Raw genomic sequence first — 13,391 nt, 5'->3', positions numbered from 1 at the left:
GTCGGATAGCCGCTTTGTGGCAGAAGGGAAGCGGAAGAAGGCTGACACGGCCGGCAGCGCCTGCGTGACATCGGCCATCCGGATCAAATATCTGGTGGAGTATAGCACCACGTTCGATGAGACGTGGGACCATGTCGATATCGTAGTATGGTCATTCATCGAACAGTCCGTGGCAATGCTCTGTGCGAGTTTACCCACGCTGCGTTTGCTACTTGTCAGCATCGCGTCTCGACGTCGCCCCGCATCATCGGGAAGCTTTTTCCACAAAGAGAGTCCGAAACAAATATGGAGTTGGTCTCTTGATAGAATGAGACGATGCCGTGTGCAGATACAAAAAGACGGCGACCCCGCGCCCCAGCAAACAGGTGAGGGTGTTCTCGTGACGACGACGGTGGAGGTCGACCGCCACTCATACATGGCCATGGACCTGCCACCCTTTCCACCGCCTGCCTACTCTGGGCCGAGGAATAATGCATGACATCAAAGTCCCGGCAGAGGAGATCATCGACGAGGACGAAGTAGGTGGAAAACTTGAAACTAGGAGATGCTCGTGTTGTGACAGACTTAGAGACTTGACAAGGCAGCGTGATGAGTTATGATGCGCAATGGGAGGTCGTTGCTCTAAGAATAACGGATGTAGGGGGCTTCCCCGCCAGGATATCATTAAAGGTGCGCGGTACGCCAGCTATATCCCGAACATAGTCAAATGCTGGCCTCGTTGTCTGAGATCACATTGCTTGGACGGCCTTAAAACATAACGTAACTGTTCACTAACTACAACATAATTTGGTTGATCTGGCCCGCGATGGTCAGCGTTGGGTCAACATCCTGGTACAAGCAGGACAGGCGGTTTCGATCGTCTGTTCCTGTCAAGTGGAGTTGCCCTCTCTAATTCAGGGCTTCGTGAAGCCGTCGTCTGTCTACGGTGGGAGAGAAATGACCCATGGCCTCCTCTCCTGGGAGGCCTCGCAATTTCCTACATATGTGTTCCACGCTGCGTCGCAATCAAGTGCTTAGACGCTTTGTGTACACTTGGTCAGGGAGTTTTGCAGAGTGCGTTCGGCTGAGCAACGGCAGTCTTGTTTGAGAATAGAGTGTGGGCAAGGGTACATACATACAGCAATACACATTGTCCAAAAGTGGTCATTGTGAGAGAGGTGCTCATTGGGCATCGTTGACAGTGAAGTGGGTGAGGTTCGAGACATGGCTATGGGTGGGCTGGGATCCAAAAACAGCTGCACTCGGACAGGGGACGACTCCGGCCCAGCGCCGCCGTTTCTTGCGAGTGAGTCGTCCAAGTACTGACGAGCAGTATCACCGGGGTCGTCGTAACCAAGACTGGACATTAGATATTGAGCTCTGAAGAATCCATATAGTGCCTCTAGAGTACTGTAGGATGTTGCCCCGTCTATCTTATCGGTTTGCTCGATGACCATCGTGTCCATGGTCCATGCCAATATGCTCGGCTGTGTCGGCGGCTGCCAGGGCGACCGCGCCGCTACCCACCACAAGAACCTTGACGGGATGACCGGATCCTGGACTCACGGTCGCGTTTTGCCGTATACGTGAGGCGGCCTTGCACAAGACCGCAGGGCAAGGGGCTAAAGAAAGAGCCACAGTCGTACTCGCATGGGGAAAGGGGTCAGACCTTGGGACGCCGCAGTCTATGTTCGACTAGAGATAGCAAGACGGTGATTTCTTCAGAGTCGAGATAGTATGTACAGTAAAGTATACCGGCAGTTGTGCGGTTGAAGAGAAAAGTGCCCTTGCTCGTCTACGGGACCAGCCATGGATATGCAGCATTCGGACGGCCGACTGGAGCCAGAATGGCTGATGGATCAGCGGTAAACCAAAAGCCACAATGGACCCGCTCGACTCCTCTCGTTCCCGTTGCGTTGTGAGCTACCCAGCCCTTACTGCAACAATAGTAATGACTCCCGGCTCAGCTGAATATGGCTTGCTGCAATTTTGAGGTTCTTTGCGCCCGAAACCGTATATAAGAGCCTGCCCATACCGTCGAGAAACTCACCTGAGCGGTTGCTTGTACCTCCACACCGAAACATCCCTATCCCCCTCCAGCTTCAACATCCCAAACCGATCATCGATCTTTTATTGTTGCCTTGAACTGGTTCTAGATCTACCCAACTTGTTCAGCCACCCATTTAGCATACTACACCTGATACCGAGACCGATGGACCTACAAACGCTCGAAGATTCCACCTGGATCGATAAATGGAAGAAGGCTAAAGACTGGGATGCCTTAGTCGACTTGAATACCGAGTTTATCGAACTAAGCGCAGCCGGTATCCAAGACGTTCACACACCTTATCACCTTCGCCCCCTTGATCCGGAGTCTGAGGAACTGGTGCCTGCGCTGCTCCACCTCCATGAGTATGGCATGTTGACGACGAACAGCCAGCCAGCCTCCGCAAGCTCTTGCTTCTCCGACGAAGACGAAGAGTGGATTGACATCCGTCAGATCCCTTTTGTGGAATTCTTTTTGCGGCTTGATGGAACGAGGCCCATGCATTTTCTCGAGCGTCTTTCTAGAGATCGTAATCTCATAATTACCGCAGTTATGCACGCGCATGGCGTGGTCGTGGCGCCCCTACCGGATGGTGTCACTGCCATACCATTATCATTCGAACGGGTGCGACCGCGAATGCCGCAGACCAACGAGTCAGCAGAATGGTGTGTGATCACAGCCACGCCTGACGAGCCTCTCTCTCTTGATGAGTTTGGGTTTGAAGACATCCCGGCCGTCTGTAACGACTTGGTCGTCTCTTGTATGGTGATGCCTATGCATGACGGTGATTTGTACAAGGAGGAGGAGGACGCTATGTTCCTGCAGAAGCTGGAAGTGGTTGATATTCTAGCATCCATTGCCGACCATGCTCGAGAAGCAGGGCTGGAATCAACTCGGAAAAGCTCTCTTGCGGAATCGGGAAGCCAGGCTACGACTCACTAGGATGAAGACGAGGATTCATTCGTACTGTAGCTGTCGTTGACGTCAACCAGCGGCGAGTGGATCTCAGTCATTGACGAGGATAGAGCATCTACGAGGATGAAGCAGATAGAAAACTTGGGACTCAGAGACGCTAGAGCTGTGACAGAGTAAAAGGTTGCATAAGACATCGTGATGAGCCATGGTGCGCAACTGAACACCGTAGCCTTCAAGGAATAACGGATGTAGGGGGTTTCCTTGCGAGGATGTCATTAAGCCTGTGCGGTATATCCCGAAAATGGTTGGATATGCCGGCCTCCTTGTCTGAGATCACATCACTTGAAAGGCTTCAACACGTGACGTAACTATTCACCAACTACAGTGTCATTTGGTTGACATGGCATGTGACGGTCAATGTGTGGTCAGCAAACTGGGTGCAAGCAGCATCGGCGGCGTCGGCCGTCGATTCCCGTCAAGTGAAGTTGCAGTCTCTTACGCAGGGCTTCGCAAAGCCGTCTTCTGTCTACGATGGCGAAGAAATGGCCAATGGCCTACTCTCCCGGGAGGCCTCTCCATGGTCTACAATGTGCTCCATGTTGCGTCGCAATCGAGAGCCTTAACGCCATGTGTACATACACTCGGCGAACGAGTTTCGCGGAGTATGACCAGCTAAGTAACGTCGAGAACATGACTTCGCTCTACGTTGAGCCTAGTTCTGCAGCCTGCTGCGCCAAATGGATTTTGGTATCAATTTGGCGAAAGATGGGGGGACTGTTGCATGAAAAGTTGAGCAATCAGGCCAGAGAGCGGGAAGTGAATACCTCAGAGAAGATATGTCAATAGGCCTAGAAAGAGACCTTGTCAGAGATGGTTCGCGCTTTTTTGGCGTCGTGGTGCTGATCTTGTTGGCGCTTGAGATCAGGAGCACTTATCGGATGCGACGCGATGAAATGAGTGGCGATCGACAAATCCCATCACATAGATTTTTTTAGCCACATTTCCTCTGCAGTGCGGGGCGAGAAAAGGCAATGGCTCCCTGAGGCGGTTGGCCGTTCTCCGATGCTCCTCTTTACCTAGTGCGCAAATGTGCACCCGGCTTTTCCTGGTGACTACGTGCATGGTCACCTGCCTCAAAGAGTTGCTTCTGGTCGTTACATACAGTAGCCAGAACACTCTTTTCGGGTTCCTACCAGCGCGTGCGGTGTTGTGAAAGTATCGTCGACCGGGAAGGTAGGAAGGGCCCGTCCGGCTCGGTGAAGGCAGGCCTGCTTGGGCACAATCCTGGCTGAGGATTCCTCAATGCTGGGTGCCACAACCAGATGAGGCCACAAACGGCTGCTGCTGCGCCCTAGACGAAGACATCCAGTTTCGGCCTTTAAGGCTTCACTTCACGTAAGCAGTTTCCGGTTCTTGTTATTTGACACGAGATTCTTGATTGTGAGAGACGTTTTTGCACCTAGCTACGTAAGAGCCAGAACATACCCCCTGTATTATGTACTATGCCCAGCACCCAGCACCCAGCACCCAGCGGCCCAGGCTCCTGTTGCGCCACTTTCGGCTGTTGCTCTCGATACCCCGGCGATGGCCTCAGCGGGAGGAGGGTGTCGCCAACAGCAGCTGGTTTTCAACCTGGGTACTGTCGTACGCTGTAGCCACTTTTGGATCTTCATTCCGGCGTCGAACACCTTGTCGCCGACCACTCCATATTGTGTGTTCCCAGGTACTATGTAGTGCAATGGGTACGGTGACAGCCCGAAAATAAGAGCGTCGGTCGGAGAAGGACGCCCCCGAAGAATCGATGCGGCTTCCACGACTTTGCGTGTTATTAGCGAACACTTTGTTTTCCATACAGTACAGTACCGTGCATTCATGTGCCAGCGCAGCAAACCAGTTTGATCCAATGGATCCCACCCGCGCACCACCCGCTTCTTCTGATCTCAATCCCCCCATATTTCCTCAACAACCACGTCTCCTATCTCATCATCACGATGTAGATGCCGACCAGCAAGTCAATCCATGCTGCATGCCGGCACAGACTTGCATGCCGCAGCACGCCTTTAGCGGGGAGCCGGTCTCCCCACAGCCGGCCAAGGCAGCCGGCGAATCATCGCCGAGTACCGACACCAAGATGGACGAAAGCGGACGGAAGATGACATATGCAAAGCTCATCCAAACGGCGCTTCTCAGCAGGGAGACGCAGCAGATGGAGCTTAGCGAACTCTACGATTGGTTTGAAAAAAACACCAGTAGAGCCAACAGGGGAAACAAAGGATGGCAAAACAGCGTCCGCTCGAACCTCAGCCTAAACAAGGTTTGTCAACGTCTGCCAGACCAGCGTTCTGGAGTCGCACCCCGCTGACTCGTGCGAAACAGGCCTTTCAACGACTGGACGGGAGAGGCTCGTATTGGCGTCTTGTAGGGGCGGGCTTGACGGCGCGCCAGCCAACGCGCAAACCTCGAGCGAATCGCAGGAAAAAAGTCAAGGTGCTTCCTGCAGAGAGAAACAGCGTGGCATCACCCACGTCGTCGTGTGCATCCGAATCGGGCGACGTTCCGCGGGAGAACGTGTCCGAAGTTCGCCACGGCCACAGTAGCCCCTGGAGCCTCGATGATTCCACGTCTCCCGAGAAGAGCCAGCTCGAGGGCGACCCCTCTTCCATTTATTCAACGCCGAGTCTGGTCATTTCGACGCAAGACGACTTGAAGTATACACACGATCCACTATGGGCTTGGAACCTGGACAGCAGACGCTACGTGAACTGGCCATACTGCAGCTGCTTCTGTAGCCGACACCAGCTTGGCTGGACAGACATAAGCGGCACGTTGCAGTTGCGTGCCAGCACTCCCAGGTTTCCTCCTACATTGGCGACTGCCGGTGTGGGTTCGAGTCCTCACTCGGAAACGTCTGTTTATTGGGCAACGTGATGGATGGTTAAATATCTTGCGTCTTGGCGTCATGTAGTATCGTATTGCAGCATAGATGAGCCGCTGCCGAAAGGCTTGTGAGGAGAAACATGAACTGTGTACGGACTTGTGTCATCAAAAGCACACAGTGAATCTGTCCAAAAAGAAAGGGAAAAAACAATATACAATACAGTACATAAAAAACCGATGGCTGTACCGCTTCTGAAAGTGCATCAGATTCGCCATGTCATGTCAGGTTTGGCAAGGGGACCATTCCACATCCGCGTCACACACGATCGGTGATCGGCTGGCCGACCCAACTTTGTCTTTGACTACCATCAGCCAAGAGTGATGCTGCTCATGGTGTTCCGACTGGCGTACACCCTAAATGCAGGCACCCGCGCAACCGCGAACAGCCGTCAGCCGCTCTGGGTTTGACCAGACTGTCCGGCCAGAAGTGTCTTCATGGTGCTGGCCAAGGGGTCAAAGACAGTTTTGGATCTCCCCAAAAACATCGGGCTTCGGATCCATCTACCCACAGCTCGTTTTGGCTTCCGAATTGCCCTTATACTACTATAAGACAGTCGCCTCGTCTCCTTTGTAGTAGACAGGCGACCGCAACCCCATGGCCATAATGACCCGTTGTAAACACACCGGCTGGCTGCGCGTGTCGACCAAAGACCAGGCCTATGTCATTGAAAGCTCAGACCGTGCCCAGAGACTGCTGGACAGTCTGCCGCGTCCGGACAGCCAATACCCAAGTACACTCGTGTTGGTAGGAAATGCGACCAAGCGGGTCGCTATGCAAAGACTTGGAGTAGACATCACCCCACCCAACACAACCCGGGGACACGGTGAGATCCATCTTTCCCTGGCCCCGGTCGGCGCGTCCGGCGGGAGGCCCACCCTGATTGCCGACGCCGACATCCCCCACCATAAACGGCTCGGGAGGCCGAGGAAATCTACGCTCTGTCATGAACTCGTAACAAGGTCAATATCGACTGCGCACAGCGCAACCATCCCGTCCACAGCGGTGGCATCGGGTGACCATGTCTACAACCGCACGCTTTTCCCGTTTGCAGATGTGGTCTGCCTTTTTGCCGATGATGTCGGCGGTGTAGAGGTCGTCGCACAGCGGCTTGCGTCGTGGCTGACCTTAGAAACGCCGTCTACATCGTCGGTGCGTCCCTGGCTGGTCGTCGTCACGAACGGCGGCGAAGAGAGCTCCGCACGCAACCAGCTGTTACAGGCCGTCCGCAAGAGGACAAACGTCCATGCATCCGAACGTTTCCATGGCGTCCGCGTCATCAGCCTGGCCGACACGTCTCCCAAGTCTCTGCGACGCCGTCTCCATTCCCTGCGTTGGGACATACTGAGCAACGAGCTTTCCTATATGGCCGAGACCAAACGAGTTGAGCGCGTCCTCGCCAGTTGCCTTTTCTCGGCCACCCATCTCGCCGGTCTCCTACGCCACGCCACGGCGCAACTCGGTGATGCCGACGCCCCGCCCCTCAACTTTCTCGCCCTCTCTCGACTGGACAACCCGGTAGCGGCAGATCTACAAGCACACCTCGCGCGGTTTCTCACACATTGCGACTCCGTCGACGCACTGAAGCGATTCGCCGTGCCTGTCATCGCCTCCAGCTTCCTGCTGGACCATTACCCCCCGGGCATGCACCGTACGTCCCGCGGGCTTTGGCCAACCCTGACTGTTACTGACCATCCCGCAGTCTTTGATCCGCGAGACGTCTTCCAGATGTTCTACAAAGACGTGTGCTACAACGTGTGTGGCGCCGCCGTTCTGGCGCACGAAGGGTCCACCGACTTCGTCTTGCCGTCTCAGTTCTCCAAGATGATCGAGGCCCAGATGACCCGTATGTTCCGGCAGCTGACGATGGGCCAGTCCGCGGCGTCACTCCACCGACAGCTCGTCGCCGCCTTCGCGGAGGACTGGAGACGGCTTCGGTCCGACAGCACGTGTTTTCATTGCCTACGGCGTCGTCCGCAGTTCTTCCCCGAGTGTGGCCACGGCCAGTGCATGGATTGCGTCAAGATCTTTGGGGTCGCGAGTGCGGCCGATCCGTGGCTGATCGACGTCGACGAGTGTCTCCTTTGCGGACATAACGTCGGCATGCAGATACGAGTGAAGCCGGACACCGCGTCGCCCCGAGTGCTGTGTATCGACGGCGGCGGGACGAGGGGAAAATACCCGCTCAAGTTTTTGAAGCAGCTCGAAGACGACATTGGCCTGCCGGGCCACCCTGTGCAGAAGAACTTTGACGTCGTCTTCGGGACCAGCTCAGGTTCGTCGTGGAACGTTGCCGTTGCATGCGTGATTTACTTCGTAGCTGACACCTCGTGGCAGGCGCAATCAGCGCCGGTGCTCTCTGCATCAACGGCTGGACGGTGGACGAGTGCATTGCCCGCTTCGAGTCCCTATCAAACCAGGCATTCACGCCCCGCGGCGTCCCGTCCATTCCCATCATAGGTTCTTTCGTACGACTGATGATGCAGATTCCTCTTGTCGCCACAGCTGTTCGTGCCGCAGCCTTGCTCCTTTTCGATAGCAGGTATCCGTCGCGACACATCGAGCAAGCATTGCGAGACATGTTCGGCTCGGAAAGAAGCATCGCCGACTACTCGGCCGCCGACACGATGGGTGCCATGGTCGGGATGACGGTCGCTACTGTGCAAGACGCAAGTGCCTGCATCTTCACCAACTACAACGGAGTAGGCCACCGGGGCGAAGATCACGGTAGTCTTCCCATTCCGCTGACACGGTCTGCTGACGCGATCCGATGACGCGATCCAACACCGCAACCCGATGCTGATGGGCTTCACAGAGTACAAGGTGTTGACGACAAGCGACAGCGGCGGGCAGGTATCTTTGTGGGAGATGTGCGTGCTTACTCGGTGTCCATACATCACGCCTGCATCTTGCTCGTGTCGTGGCTGATCTGACCTGCAGCATCCGATGTGCAACCGCCGCTCCGTAGTCAGTACCGGCTATCTCGTTACAGCGCCGCCGTCGATTGATTGCTACACGATCAGTTGTTGCTAACGGAGTCGTACAGCTATTTCACGCCTTGGTCTATCGACGGCCTCGGCACGTTCCAAGACGGCGGCCTGGTGGCCAACAACCCCTCCGCGATCGCTTTGCAAGAGGTGGCTTCGCTTTTCCCCGAAACCCCCGACCCAAGCCTCCTGGCCTCGGCGGGTACAGGCTCCTCTCGGGAGGAAAAACAGCTAGCGCGCGAGCCCAACGGGGGATGGCGGGACTACTTCCCCTTCCGCCTGGCGCGGGCCTTTCGGACCCTTCGCAGTGACAAGAACGCCTGGCAGCGGCTCGTGGCGCACAAAAAGGTTGGCCGATCGGGTGAGTTCTTCCGCTTTGACGTCGAATTCGACGGCCCCGAACCGCCGTTGGATAGCCTGTCCAGCTTTGACGATCCCGAATGTGATGATGAATGTACTTTCGAAGGCCTCCCGGCATTGAAGCGGTTGGCACTTTGCGCAAGGGCAGAGCTGTTTATCTTTGAGCTGCGTGCTTCGCGGCCATATCTGTTTTCTGATGGAGGGTACGAGTGCTGCGGACACATCCGTTGTCGGCTGGGTGCCCGCTCTGAAAGCTTGAAAGAGTTCGTGTCGCAACTCGCCAGGAGCAAGGCTCACTTCCGTATCGGCGGCCATGAAGTAGCATGTGACTTTGCGTCGTACCCGATGACCCGGCCAGACGGCCATTTCTTTTTGGAAGTGAGGTTTCGTGTGGCCAGTCTGCAGGAGTCCCTGGTCGTCTGCCTGTGGGAGACTCCCGACGAGGGTCGCAACATCAGCGGCTCACCATTTACCGTTCAGCAGCTGGTGCGGAGCCAAAAGCTCGAGCAGTGCTTCGGTACGTCTGACCATCGTACCAAACGATGTCGAGACGATGACGATGATGAGACAAGCCGTAAACGACCAAAATGCAGGCGGTAGCGGTTTGCCGTTAGCAGAAGAGACGAAGACATCCGATGCCGTCTCTGTTCTGGTATCGGTAGCGTCACGAAGAACAAAGGTTGCTCAGTGTCCGGACTGTTGGGCCGTCGTCTTTTTGAGGCACCTTTTGTGAGCAACACTGCTGTAGCATGGGTGCGCTTCATTGCTCATGGCGGTAAATTATTTTTATTTTTATTTTGGTTTTTGGTTTTTGGTTTTCGGTTTTCGGTTTTTTGGGCTGGTCTTGAACACTACGGAGTTAGGTCGCTGACTGACTACGCTGTTGGACGAGACGGTATATGACGAACGTGAACCTGAGACGAAGGTGTGATAGAAAATACGTATGTGATACAGAATCCGTCAGGGCGGATACTTGGTCATTGAATAAACGCCATACACTACCTGTACAGGCTGGCTCAAGCCCGTACTTCAAGCAAAAATCCTTAGGTGTGACGGTGTCCGTATCGACAGCAAAATTCCAGTAATGGAGAATCACAGTTGCGTAGGACTCCGCCACGTTGAGAAGATGCTACCTGACCGTCCAGCTCCGCGTCAGCGAGGCAAAATTGGCCCGAGCGACACGGCAAAGTCCGGTCGAAAGCTGAGCCTTCTCGACCTTGTTATCCCACACGCGTTGATTGGTGCAGGAACAGACGGCGTACGATGGTCCAAGCTCCTTCGGCCAGTGTTGCGCAAAGGGAGGCCCGTGGCGGACGCGCATCTCCGCAGTTGCACAACACCATGCATCACAGACGGCCTGCCGATGGCTGGGACATCAACAACGACAACGACGGCGTCGCCATCAAGCGACAAACACGACAGTGATGTTATCTTTCTAGGTTCGAGGACAGGTACGTGACGTCTAAGCAACGCGAACTAGCGCTGACGAGGTCGTAGTGACGAAAGCAGCATTTCAACTAGAGCACCGTGATTATCTTCGACCGCGCGCAAACGGTAGAAAGCAACCGTCTGGGCAATCGTTTAAGAAGAAAATTCGAAAGCCAGCGTCATCACGTAGAAGGCGCCCTGGAAAGACACTACGCATCGAATACGTTCATGTTGGTTGGATAGCATGTTCGCACAATCAGCCGCATGATGTATCCCATCGGGTGCGGCTGAACAGCACTTTCGCCAAGACCACAAAACACCCACTTTTACCCTTTCTTACCCCGCATTCAAAGGAGTACTTAACGATACGTCACTTATCCCTATGCTCTTTTGCCTATTATCACCACTATTATTACCATTTTGATTGATGCTGTAATGTCTTCCGCCTCTCTTCCAGGTGGCGGAGGCTCTGAAGGATGTGCCGATGGAAATAATCGAGACCATCAACCCTGCTTACGCTGTTGCCATGGGAAGAGAGACTCAAAGTTGAAGTCGGTGAGGAGGAGACAAGGGGGGCCGGGACAGCCACCACAGTCCGTGTCGCGGTCAGCAGCTCAGCAAGAAATGGAGTGGTAGGTGTCGGCGGTGTCGTTGAGAAACGGTCGGGGCTGCGAGACGACCTCGAACTCAAGACTTTCTCCTTCACGTTAGGCCCGAGGTCGGAGCAGAAACCGTACAGCGGACAACTGGCAGCTATGGCATACGCACTGTGGATGCCGTTGTCAGACGTCACGAGCGAGAGGATTACGGTGGTGACAAACAACAAAGCGGCGGTGCTTACGCTTCGACGACCTCACCAACAGTCCGGACAAGAGTTCATACGGTGCATCTACGACTCGGTAGAAGGCCTGCGTCGAGGCGGCAACACCCTAACAGTCCAATGGACGGCCACAAGCGAGGATGACGAACTGCTTAAGCAAGCAAAGGCTCAAGCGCACGAAGCCACCAAGGAGGGGGCCACTCCGCAGGCACGCTTTCCAACGGCGAAGTCAACGACGCTCAACGTAGCACGACCAAAGTGCTCACCAGGAAGAGTGCTGCCGGAAAAGATCGGACGATTCTCTAAAAGAGTCGACAAAGCGCTGCCAGGGAAGCATACCCGCCAACTTTACGACAAGCTTACTTGGAAAGAAGCGACCACGCTTGCACAACTCAGAAACGGAATGGCGAGACTGAACTATTATCTTCATCGGATCGACGCAGCGTCTTCGCACATCTGTGGATGCGGACAGGCAGCTGAAACGGTTGAGCATTTTCTCCTCCGATGCACAAAATGGACGACACACCGTAGAGAGATGCTCGAATGTACAGAAACACAGAGAAGCAACATATCTTTCTACCTAGGAGGCAAAAGCCCATCGGACGACGACAAATTGACGCCAAACATGCAAGCGGTTCGAGCGGCGATTCGATTTGCGCTGGCAACAGGCCGGCTGGACGCGAGGTGATGAGAGACGGAAGTGAAGGTCAACCCCTCCCAACACATCAAACCCTACATAACCCCAACTACATAACAACCCGTGTCATAGAGAGCACGCACCGCTCAAGCCGCCGCAGATAGGACGTTGAACGCTTGGAGAAGTATGTAACTTCAAGATGGCATGCAAATAATACAACTGAAGCCACGGGAATTCGCAGTGAGAAGGCAGATGTGGAGGAGTAAGCAGGAAGTGGAGACATCACGTATGGGCTTCAAGGAGACAGACACATAAGCTAAGCAATGTACATGTAGTCGGCTTTATTAATAGTCCTTTCGGCTTCGCTGCCGGGCGTAATAAATTGTGTGTGTCTGTGTGTGCGAAGGGGCAGCTCTAGTTTCCAGCGGGAATGTAGTGCAAGTTGACCTTCACAGACCATTTGAGCGAGAGCAGCCACAAATGGCTGCGCTTAAAAAAAAGGGGGTTCCACATCGAGAGCCGGAAATTGATCTCGATTGCGAGTGTTAGAACTCGCCCTTACCCGAGAACATCTTCATACTGTTATCGAAGAGCAGAAAACGGCGCAAGAGTCCCGCAGTCGCAGTAACAGTTAGAGCTGCACGTGTGTCGGCGAAAAAAAGGCGGATGTGGATGGCCCACCTTAAACGGCAGGATGTTAGTGCCAGATCTGGCCGCAGGAGCCAATTTCGTCTCCTACTTCTAACCAACGAGTCGAGCCCCGACACCCTGGTCATCCCACGAACTCGTCGCCTGGTCTAGATCAGGTCCATCTAGAGCCAAATGTTTACCCAAGGATAGAAAATGGCTTAGTGACGTCGGTTTTGCAAAGGACCGATCAGCCTCTCCTTGTTGATGTTTTTGCAAGCGGGTGGAAAAAGAGGAGCTTGATAAACGTATAAATAGAGTCATGTTGTCCGGCTTGGATTAAGGAAGTTTCTTGTTGGGCTGGGCCTCTGGCCTCCATCTGCTCAGATGCCGTTGACGCTTTTCCGACGATGCCCGTAGCGATGCCGTTGATGCTTTCCCAACGATGCCGTTGATGTTTTTCCAACGATACCGCCTAGCGATGTTGTTTTTGCTTTCCCGTTGACGTTTTTCCAACGATGCCGCCTAGCGATGTTGTTTTTGCTTTCCCGTTGATGCTTTTCCAACGATGCCGCCTAGCGATGTTGTTTTTGCTTTCCCGTTGATGCTTTTCCAACGATGCCGCCTAGCGATGTTGTTTTTGCTTTCCCGTTGAC

At 54.4% G+C, this 13,391-nt stretch overlaps 3 protein-coding genes across 3 annotated transcripts; all 3 read left to right on the top strand.

The window, feature by feature from the left end:
* Window positions 1-2,191: 2,191 nt before the first annotated feature.
* Window positions 2,192-2,968, top strand: ColSpa_12662 (uncharacterized protein; the record flags this gene model as incomplete). Its single annotated transcript, XM_049278874.1, has 1 exon — window positions 2,192-2,968. The coding sequence occupies one exon, from the start codon at window positions 2,192-2,194 to the stop codon at window positions 2,966-2,968; it is 777 nt and encodes a 258-aa protein (XP_049134831.1).
* Window positions 2,969-6,482: 3,514 nt separating this feature from the next.
* Window positions 6,483-8,650, top strand: ColSpa_12661 (phospholipase A I; the record flags this gene model as incomplete). Its single annotated transcript, XM_049278873.1, has 3 exons — window positions 6,483-7,527; window positions 7,579-8,151; window positions 8,214-8,650. 3 exons carry the CDS (start codon window positions 6,483-6,485, stop codon window positions 8,648-8,650), a joined length of 2,055 nt encoding a protein of 684 aa, XP_049134830.1.
* A 22-nt stretch (window positions 8,651-8,672) lies between these two features.
* ColSpa_12660 (uncharacterized protein) lies at window positions 8,673-9,823 on the top strand (the record flags this gene model as incomplete). Its single annotated transcript, XM_049278872.1, has 2 exons — window positions 8,673-8,746; window positions 8,923-9,823. The coding sequence occupies 2 exons, from the start codon at window positions 8,673-8,675 to the stop codon at window positions 9,821-9,823; spliced, it is 975 nt and encodes a 324-aa protein (XP_049134829.1).
* Between the last annotated feature and the right edge of the window lie 3,568 nt (window positions 9,824-13,391).

Source organism: Colletotrichum spaethianum, assembly GCF_022836535.1.
Source record: "Colletotrichum spaethianum MAFF 239500 DNA, contig69, whole genome shotgun sequence".
NCBI classification, from domain to species: Eukaryota; Fungi; Ascomycota; class Sordariomycetes; order Glomerellales; family Glomerellaceae; genus Colletotrichum; species Colletotrichum spaethianum.
The sequence above is the reverse complement of the archived record's forward strand: the minus strand, read 5'-3'. Positions and strand labels throughout refer to the sequence as shown.